Genomic DNA, 10,560 nt, shown 5'->3' with positions numbered 1-10,560 from the left:
TAACTGTACATAATACATTATAGAATAACATAGTATATAATTTTATATTTTAAAAATATGAGGCATACTATTTAAGATTGTCAGCAACAATTTAAGATTGAAAGCAGCGACTGATTTCCGTTGAGATAATAGGGGTGATTGAGTTTGTATAACACTGTGATTCACTGAATTATAAATTATATATTTCCAACACTTAGATTACACTGACGTAGAGAAATAAATAGTTAACAACTTGTCGCACGAAGATGTGATAGATATGTACGCTAGAGCAGGGCTCTTATAATGGAAATTAATGTATTAATGGACTTAGCACTATAATATATTTAGGAGAGAAGATGTATGTTCGACAACACCGAGAACCGACAAAAGATTTTCGTGAAGTATGCGACTCTCGCGCTATGTGTAGACTGCCGCGTTAGGCGTTAGTTTTTAGACTGTCTGTCGCTCTTTTTCTAATACGGAAGAAAAGTTCGGTGTGGGTGTGCCCCTGTGCCTAAAGAACGCGGATTCGTTGTTCCCACTTTCGTTAGGAAAAGTGAGGGTAACGCACCGCGGTGTCGATTGGTCATGACCTGCACTACTGCTCGAAGGGATGAGTAGGAAGTCTCCTACCATCGTGGTGGATAGATGACTGTGTGCGTGAGGAAAACATAGCTTGTTTTATTAGAGGGCTATTCGGATTTTCCTAATGGGTGCATACCCGCTTTCTCCGTGTTTTAAGTACGCCTAATAAACCCAAGGACCTCTCTAAAAACCGACTGTGTTTCGAGAATATTTTTAAGCTTTAGAAATTCTTCAAGACAAACGGATTGAAGACACATGGCGAAACAATACAGGGAAGTGAAAGTTATGGTGGGTCCTTAGGTTTATTGAGGGTCGAAGTGACGTTACGCAGGCTGGTTGTTGTCCGGTGGCGCGAGCTGGCGCGGGCTGGCGTGCAGATGTTTTAGGCGGCGTAACAACAAGGAAGATCCTAGAAAATGAGAAGGGTGGATTAGAAGAACGAAGAAAACTCGAAGAAGATACAAAAGAAGAAACTACAGAGACAGAAGTCAATTCAAAAGGTATATTAAATAATAAGTGCGATTTACTTGATACCGAAAGAGCTATTGAAATTAATGATACGGTTCAAGATATTAAATTTACTGAAGGTAGAAGCCGCACTCAAAATGATATGGAAGATGTAGTAGAAGATTCACAAGAATTATCTAATAAAAGTAAGTTATCAGAAATAAGGATTGCACTTAACAAAATTGAATATACAAAAACTATTTTACGGAATAAAAAGAATTCATTAGAAAGAGAAAGAGGAGTAAGGGAAAAGAAGAAAATGTACAGACAGAAATTATTTCAAAAAATATATCAGATGATAAATGTGATTTGCTTTAGAAAAAAAAAAAAATATATTATCCACAAACTACATTAGGAATTTATCTATTTTAGTGAGGAGAAAGAGAAAGGATAGAGGAGTTGATCAATAGACTGTGGATTTTGAAGCGTTTATGAAAAACTTACAATTTTAATAAAATATTCAATGTAAAGTCTTTGTTATAATATTCAGATAGATAGATGAAAAAAATACTGAATTTGCATAATTACTCATGGCTTACTGATCAATCATGCGACCCGTTCAGAGGTAACTCGAGTTGTAAAGGCGACAATTTATTAAAAATGGTATATCTGACGTACGATGCATTTGCTCATGTTAAACTATTTAAATAAGTATAAAAATCAAGCGAAAAAAAATCTACTGAGAATAATGTTGAACTAGTTAATAATAATAAATCATATAGTGAAACACAAACCTTAAATCAAGATTTTAAGTTCAAAAAAAAAAAAAGAAAAAAAAAGAAGAAAGAAGTTGATAAAATGACAGCAACATGTAGCAGCAGGCGAGAGAAAATAAGCCAAATTTCTAAAAGAAGAAACGATGCTCAAGAACTCGAAATTTCTCGAGTGGATATGCTAAACAACGAATTTAATGAACAGTTGAAAGAACGTGAAACAGCAATAGAAGACTTACATCAAATGTTAAAGCATCAATCGGAAATTCATAAAGTTACCTTAAATGAAGCAAGTTTGAAAATAGGAGAACTCTCTGATAAAATAAAATGTTTTAAAGGAAAAGATAGCCAGATACCGAAACGTAATGAATTACTCGAAGAAGAACAGAATAAATGGAGAAGTTTAGAAAAAATGATTACAGAAAAACTTGAAGAAGAAAAATCCCGTTAGGAAACAGCTGAAGACGAAGTGAGAAAGCTTTCCAAATATAACGAGCAACTTCTAAAAGATTATCAAGAAATCCATAAAAAAAAAAGAAAAAAAAGGTAAAGAATTAAACATGTACCTCAACTGAAAGATAAAATCAATCGACAGGATTTATATGCGAAGAACATAAGAACACAATATATAGAACAGCACAATATGATCGAAAAATTGAGAGCAAAAGGAAAACGTGTACATAATAAAGGTAAAGATAACACATAATGTATCTTCACCAGGGGCGCGTGATCCAAAACTAAATAATAAAATAAAAGGTTTTGTTACTGAAAAGTTAGAGAGATTTCATGACAACAAAAGCATTGCCTGTGCATAGTGCAGTGTATCAATGTGCACTAAAAATGCAAGCAACGTGACGATTACTTTTAGAACACCACAAGCACCACGAAAACACAATCAAGATCAAACAAGATCAAGTTCAAAAGTGAAGTTACGTGAGCTTATTACTGCTAACGACCAAAAATTGAATTACGATCCCGAGCATCAACTCGCTGATCTTCAAGTAGAATGTTCCGTCAAAGACAAGACGACACAAGAGCTCGAGAAGCACATAGAGGATGTCACGTCGATTCGGGGTAATTTCACGTTCCGCACGCAAGGTGAGAAATTCGTACTTAAATTTTGATTGTTATTAGAAAATTTATTGAACACTGACAGAGTAACGATACAGAATGGTCAAACAGCACAGAAAAGAATGTTCTTACAACGACTCGAGAGGTACTTTTTTATATCAAGGACCCGGCTCCTGTGGAGGGGCTATCGCTGGATGCCGGTCACATAGGGTTTCTATTACTGCTTAGCCATCATTTTGCTGGCCAAGGTATGTGAGACATAACCATCCTTTCGTTGCGTTCTCACGACCACCGTGACATTCCCCCCTCCTTAGCTTCGCTTTGTTCCGCTAAAGCGTAAGGCTCTGGTAGGGCTTCTAAGTTGAATGATCCCCTCATCTTCGTCTTCGGTGATATTTTGGAAGGTGACCGTCCTTGGTACTGTTGATGTTTGATCGATCCTGTTTACGCGAGCGGTAGGGCAGAGTATTTTGATACGTACATTTTTAGGAAATGATCGGCGTAGACATTCGAAAAGTTTACATTTGTACATTACATATATTGTTCCTAGTCCTAGGGCTATGATTCCTAATATTTGTAGTGTGGATATGCCATATTCCTTCAATGAATTTATGCGTCGCTCAAATTGCAGGGTACTGATTTGTGTTTGTAATGTGTCGAGGTTGGCTTTATATTGGTTAAAATTGTGAGTTACTTTTGGAGCTGTTTCTAATATTTTCTCTAATATTGGAACATCTGTTTCTTCGAAGCTGTATATGCTATTCTTAAATTTGATTTCGTAAGAGATATTTTTATGTGATCCTCCTATTTTCATAATATTATGATCGTATGTGATTATGCACCCGGTTTTACTGCTAATTAAGCTTGGTTGTCTAATTTCTAGGATTTTATGTGTCTTACATAACACGTCGATTTGTACATTTTTCGCAGGAATAATAATATAATGGTTTTCCGTCTGCAAAGGTACGAACGTCAATTCTTCCAGCTTGAAGACAGCAGTCGGGCAAGTTTTGACCGTCTGTCGATTAGTAATTAATTCTGATCTGCATTCAGGTGAATTGATTCTATTGTGACTCGGTTGAGTTCTTTTACAAATGTGGATGATTGCCGTTCGTTTACAATATTTGTTTAAGTAGTGACTATCGACAAAGGTGTATTGTTCTGAGTCGGTTAGTATCAAATCAGTTTCTATTACAGGCGCAATGAATACAGAGTTTTGTTTGGAAGGTATCGGTTAAATTTTAGTTATTTTCCATTCATTGTTTTCCAAAAGCGGCACAGTTATTGTATATATAAGTTTGTTATCTCTTATCCATACCTTTAGTTTGCTTAGATCTAGAATTAGTTGAAAGTTTTGAACTGAAGGTTCGATATGGTTAGTCATAAAGTTTTGTCTCGTTATTTGGTCAAGTGTTTTTAAGAATTGTTCGGGTTCTATAACTTGTGGGTTTATGATTCCTTGTTTCCCTAACATAACAGTGTTAAAAATTTCGTCGATGTTTATATGGAGTTCTGATATGGTAGATTCGGTTTGAATTAATAGGGAGACTAATATTTCGTTTTTTTCATTGTGGTTTTCAATCTTGTGTATATCGTTGGCTAAGTTTTCAAGTTGATTTGTTTTGGTATTGTCTAGCACGCGTTTGATGAGTGCGGTTTGGTTACTAAGAATTGTTTTTATTTTATTGTTGGAATCAAATAATGTATCGATGTTCTTGTTAATGAGTTCTAAATCGTTTTCGTCGAGAGTTCCGAATAAAGTTTTGGATACTGAGCCTATGACATTGAGCAATCCGCGTTTGCTTTTATAACGCAATAATAATTTGAGTTGCCGAGTCAGGTTTTGAAGATTTCTGTACTTAAATTTTAGGCTGCTTATTTCTGGTATGTAAGCGCAAGGTGGTTTACATTGACGGTCTATTAAATCTTTTACGCGTTGTAATCTATTAACTTGGTCAATTGGATCGTTAAGGCCTACTATAAGGGTGATATCTATTTGTTCGTTGTACAGATAGCAATTGTCAATGTGTTCCAGGAATATGTTGGCGTAATTCAATGGTTTTACTTCTAGATCGCTTCTAATGTACTCGAGTGTTATGATGATCCATATTATGGTCTTCTTCCTGAAAGGTAGGGTTTTAGCCTGTTACCGTGGATTCTTTGCGTGTGACCGTTGGAATATTCGATAAGATAGGTGGGTGGATTGGATGAGAGGATTTCTGCAGGTCCTAGCCATTCGTGGTCTAGCTTGTTAGTTTTGTGATCGTTATGTACCCATACTTTATCTTTTACTCGGAATATCGTCTGTGTTTTAATAATTTTTCGCATTTGATCCCTCTGGTATCGCTTTTTGTTAGATTCGGTAACTCGTCTTGCTTTAGCTATATAGGCGTTGTGTCGATTTTTCCAGAGGTTAAACAATTGTTCTCTGGTTAGGCTAGGAGTGGTTGATATTGAGGATGGCATGTTAGCTTGTCGTCCAAATGTTAGTTCGAATGGGGTATGTCCGGTCGTCTCGTGTACTGAAGTATTATATCCCATGCATATTAATTTTAAGTTTTCATCCCAGTCGTTCTGTCGGTCGGTCGTACAAGTTCGAATAAGGTCCTTTACTACGGCATGCGTTCGTTCAAGGGATCCGTTAGATTGTGGATGGAAAGAAGTGGTTTTTATGTGTCGGATTTTGAAAGCCCTTTCAAATGTGTCCATCAATTTACATACGAAATTTCGTCCCATGTCCGTCAGAATACTTTTTGGTGCGGAAAATATGTACACATAGTGATCCAAAAGTTCGTTAATGATTGAGTTGGCTGTTTGGTCTTTTAAGGGTATGAGGATGAGATATTTGGTTAATTGATCTTGGATAGACAGGATAAACTGATTGCCCCGTTTGGTTTTGGTGAGAGATCCGAATATGTCCATTGCGATTTTGTCATTAGGATTAAGGGGTGTGTCAGTTATCATAGGTTGTTCCTTGGCCCTGATACGATTTAGCTTTTCTCATTGGCAGGTTTCGCAGTTTTGTATGAATTCTGTAACGTCTTGTTCTAGGTTTGTCCAGTGATGGTGCTCTGTATTCGTTTCACGGTGCGGTGTATACCTAAGTGTCCTACTAATTCGTTATGATTTTCGCGTAGTATCGTTTGTTCTTGTTCGTTATCGTAGTCTACTGGCGGATCTTGTCCAAATATTAATTTAATTTGAGGGAATCTAGTTGTTAGAAACCTTAGCATGAGTTGAATATTTACCTTTTCTAACGTGCTGAAGCTATTGTCGTTTATTCCTATTTGTAAGCGTCCGGTTCGGTGTTTAATAAAGTGTTTGGTTAATTGACGCAACCAATGCTGTTCGTTAAAGTCTCCCAGTTCGGTCTTTGTAATTTGTTTAAAGTGTGGTCTGTTAGGTTTTTGAGTTATCGGAGCTGGGGTGATATTGATTTTCCAGTCTATATACTCGTCATAATAGTCCGGGTTTTCTACATTGGGTTGGATTTCTTCATTAGTGATAGGATACAATCGGGATAGAGCATCTGCAGCTGTATTTTCTTTTCCTTTTTTGTATTCGATTTCATAATCGTACTCCTCGAGTCTCAAACGCCATCGCATGAGTCTCGATGAGGGGTCTTTAACATTCTTTAACCATTTCAAGGCTTGATGATCGCTTTGAATTTTAAATTTTCTACCAAGTAGGTATTGTCTTAGTCTTTTGATTGACCATACTATTGCTAATAACTCTTTCTCGGTTGTGGAATAATTCTTTTCAGGAGGGTTCAAAGTTCGGGATATATAACAGCATGGATGTCCGTCTTGGGAGAGTATTGCTCCTAACCCTTCGTTACTTGCGTCTGTTGTTAATGTGAATATTTTGTCAAAGTCTGGATATTGTAGTACAGGGGCTTCGCAGAGTTTTTGTTTTAGTGTGTCAAATGCAAGTTGTTGTCTATCCTTGTGAGGTTGAGAATGCAGTATATTTTTTGGAATTTTGCTCCATAGGTATCTGGTGAAATCCTGACGAGAGGTCTAGGGCCGAGAAAAATTTAGCTTTGCCTAAGTGCTCGAGTATTTCGTCCGAATTTGGTAAAGGATACGCGTCTTGGTCTATTTGCTCGTTTAATTTTCTAAAATCTATAACGATTCTCCATTTTTGTTTGCCTGATGCATCTAATTTTTTTTGGAACTACCCAAATTGGTGCGTTATATGGACTGTCCGATGGTTCTATGATTTGTTTGTCTAACATGTCGTTGATTTGAGTCTCGATTTCCTTTTTATGACATTCGGGCGGTCTATAAGATTTGATGTTTATAGGTTTGTCTGTCTTGAGTGTGATTGTATGTTCTGTCAAGTTGGTACATGGTAATGAGTCTGTTTCCATATTAAAAACGTCTAAGTAATTGGTGAGGATTTTCTCAAGGGGTTCTCGAAGTTCTGGATCAATATGTTTGGTACGTATTATTTGTGCGAATTTATTAATTTGGCTTAGTTTATCGGGTTTCTCTATTTCGTTTGTAATGTGACAGATTTGCTTACCAGTGTTGATGAAACATACTGTTGTGGGCTTTCCTTCGATGTATTGGGCTGAGATTAGAGTTTCGCCTGGTCTTATCTTGCTATCGGTTTCCTGGAATGGTAATATAATTTCGTCTAAGGTTAGTTTATTGTTAGTGACGCTGTATTGATACTTTGTAAGGAATGGGAGTCCGATTATTCCATCTTCGATTAGGGGAAAGTTGTTAGGGACTACGTAGAATTGATGATTTTTCTTGAGCATGGTTAAATTGCAAATTTTGTTAGTGGTATGTTTGTCACTTCCCATTAGGAAGGTTTTTGGGTTAGAAGTTTGGACGTTTAGTGAGGCTTTTTCTTTTATAAGGTTGATTCCTGCTCCGGTATCGATGAGGAATCTGGCTCTTCCTCCGTCTCTTCGTTGCAGTACGATTGATAGTAATCTTCCGGTGGTGGTGCAGTTAACTCGAGGTAAGCTTCCTCTGGGTTCTCCGTTGTTTGGTTTACTCGAGGTGGAATCTTTCCTTGGCTGGCGAATGGAAAATTTCGAGAGTAGCATTTTTCGGCTGTGTGTCCAATTCGTAAACACTTTGGACACTTCGGTTTCATGCGGTCGTCTAATGGTCTGCTAGGTAGCTGAGCAGAAGTTTGTGGCTGTGAATCGGTAGTAGTTCGCTTGGATACTAATGTAATGTTGTGAGATTGATTCTTTGGGCGGTTGGCAACACGATTTGCTTCTCGTAACCATTGTTCTCTATCAGCTGCTAGTTGTTGGGCAAGGTTCAGGTTCTTTGGATCGCTAGATACCACCATCTGTCCTATCTCGTATCGTAAGTTGAGCAAATATGTTTTAAGTGCTTCGCGTTCTTCAATATCTATAGCTACGCGTCGTTCTGTTGGTGTGCGGTTTTCGTTTTGGACTGCATAATTTAATTCGTTTAGCTGTTGTCGGAATCTGGAGTTAAAAGATTGTACACTTTCTGTTGCCCCTTGTTTTAAATTCTTTAATTTGTCCCTACAGTTGCTAATAGTTGTTGGTGTTAATACGTGTTGTCTTAAGCATGAATATAAGTCTTCGAACGAGTTGATTTTTAGATATCGTATGTTTCGTTTCGCGTTGTCGGTAATCTTTTCGATCAGTATGAGATCTAATAATAGCTCTCTGTCACTTGCCTTGCACCTAGCTCTTGCTTTGCGGACCGATAAGATGAAATCTTCAACGCCTACGTCATCTCGACCTCGTAGTGTCTCGACAGTTCGTATGGCCTTATCTGCCTCGAGCCCTCGATCTTCGTTGTAGTTGTTTATTGGTTTAATCGCGGCGCGGCTAGATGCGGCTCGTGGTCTTTGTGACGTGTTCGGTCCGTCAGTTTCGTCATCCGTTACGTTATCAGCAGCGGTTTCTAAATGGGCGTTTATTTGCGACTGGTCAGTCTCGGTGTCGTATTTTATTTCCACGGTTTTTGCAAGATCGCGTATTTCTTTAGAGCGATTTCTATCGCTAGTTTCCGCAAATTCTTTTATGTTTTTAATGTTTTGATCGGTGCTGTTTCTAAAGCTTCTAAACTCGTGAGTTAGGCTTTCAAATTGTTCAATCAGGGTAGCGATTAGTTCGTTTTGTTTAGCGGTACTCTTGTCAGTTGGGTTCATGCTGAGAAATATGACACTTTCGGCGGAAGAAGAGTCACCATCTTCAGAACGTATTTCAGGCTTACGGTTTCGATAATGTACGAAAGCCAGCTTACCGAGATTCTTTGCAGATCCTTCTTTTGATCAAGGAGGTGACCGTGGTCCTTCGCTGTAGAATCCGTAGAGTTCCCGTTGAAGTTTCCTCTTGATGCGATGAGTGGATCCTGGCAGGATCGCCAATTTTGTCACGTCGATTCGGGGTAATTTCACGTTCCGCACGCAAAGTGAGAAATTCGTACTTAAATTTTGATTGTTATTAGAAAATTTATTGAACACTGACAGAGTAACGATACAGAATGGTCAAACAGCACAGAAAAGAATGTTCTTACAACGACTCGAGAGGTACTTTTTTATATCAAGGACCCGGCTCCTGTGGAGGGGCAATCGCTGGATGCTGGTCACATAGGGTTTCTATTACTGCTTAGCCATCATTTTGCTGGCCAAGGTATGTGAGACATAACCATCCTTTCGTTGCGTTCTCACGACCACCGTGACACCAGCACAGGCAGCTTTTTATAAGACATTGCTAAGAACAAACATGGCTCATATGAACACTGTGTAGAGGGAAACGATCGATAGGAAATCACAACACAGCTTCCGAGGCCGTTGCGTTCTTGTGAATAGATGAATCGAAATCATTTCGGTTTTAATCAACATGGCCTAGTAAAGAAATACAGAAATGTCTTCTTTCTCCTTTTTTCTTTTCTTACGATTACGATGGACAGGGTATCGCGTGTTTTTGACTGTTGGGGAGAACCTAAAGTTTTTAAAATCAAGGATAAAAGATAATACCAGACACGGAAAAAATATTAGAAAATGTACACGGTTCTTGTAATGAAAATTGAAATGCAAGGAATATAAATCGAATGTCTCTTGCGAACGTAATTTTGTGTTTTACACTGACAGGATTGATTTACAGATTTACGTTGATTTTTTGTTTCTCTATCTGCAAGCGACATATAAGATTATATCGAAGACTATGCTGCGTAAAACTTTTATTATACTATTTACGATAGAAATGTCGCAACGGAAGATCGAATTTTATGTCTGCTTTGTTCTTTCGACTTTTTAGCTGTGTTCTTGTTCATTTCCGAACTGATTTCAATTTTTTATCCTTTTTTTTCGACAAGTCCTAAAAAGTTTTTAAATTAACGAGAAACGTAGAAGTATTTTTGTATTCCTATTTTAAGTCACCTATTTACGGTTTTCTCAAAATATTCGAAATGCTTCGATTCATTGAAAACAATAAAGATTGCAACACAAAAATTCGAGAATCGTAAGTGAATTAAGTTGGTATTCGATAAACACGATATTACGGAAGCAAAACTTAATGAAAAGTTCGACTTTATTCCGTATGAAATTTTACTTTAAGTAAGTTTAGCCTGCACGTGAAACGAAAGATTTATATACAGAAAAGTTTGAGTAAATGGTAGATATCTGAGAGTTGAACGATGAAAGTAAAAATCGATTCTTCACGCTTACAATCCTTGTATTCAGGCCAGAGTTCTTCGGG

The 10,560-nt window shown here is 37.5% G+C and overlaps 2 protein-coding genes across 2 annotated transcripts; both read right to left on the bottom strand.

Moving 5' to 3' along the window:
• Nucleotides 1-3,077: 3,077 nt before the first annotated feature.
• Nucleotides 3,078-4,029, bottom strand: LOC117215538. The gene has a single exon (XM_033461888.1). It carries the CDS (start codon nt 3,667-3,669, stop codon nt 3,166-3,168), a length of 504 nt encoding a protein of 167 aa, XP_033317779.1. The 5' UTR covers nt 3,670-4,029; the 3' UTR covers nt 3,078-3,165.
• Nucleotides 4,030-7,656: 3,627 nt separating this feature from the next.
• LOC117215537 lies at nt 7,657-9,308 on the bottom strand. The gene has a single exon (XM_033461887.1). The coding sequence runs from the start codon at nt 9,006-9,008 to the stop codon at nt 7,719-7,721; it is 1,290 nt and encodes a 429-aa protein (XP_033317778.1). The 5' UTR covers nt 9,009-9,308; the 3' UTR covers nt 7,657-7,718.
• Between the last annotated feature and the right edge of the window lie 1,252 nt (nt 9,309-10,560).

Source organism: Bombus bifarius, unplaced genomic scaffold, assembly GCF_011952205.1.
Source record: "Bombus bifarius isolate JDL3187 unplaced genomic scaffold, Bbif_JDL3187 scf7180000009706_frag, whole genome shotgun sequence".
Lineage (NCBI taxonomy): Eukaryota > Metazoa > Arthropoda > Insecta > Hymenoptera > Apidae > Bombus > Bombus bifarius.
This window is presented reverse-complemented; position numbering and strand designations above follow the sequence as displayed.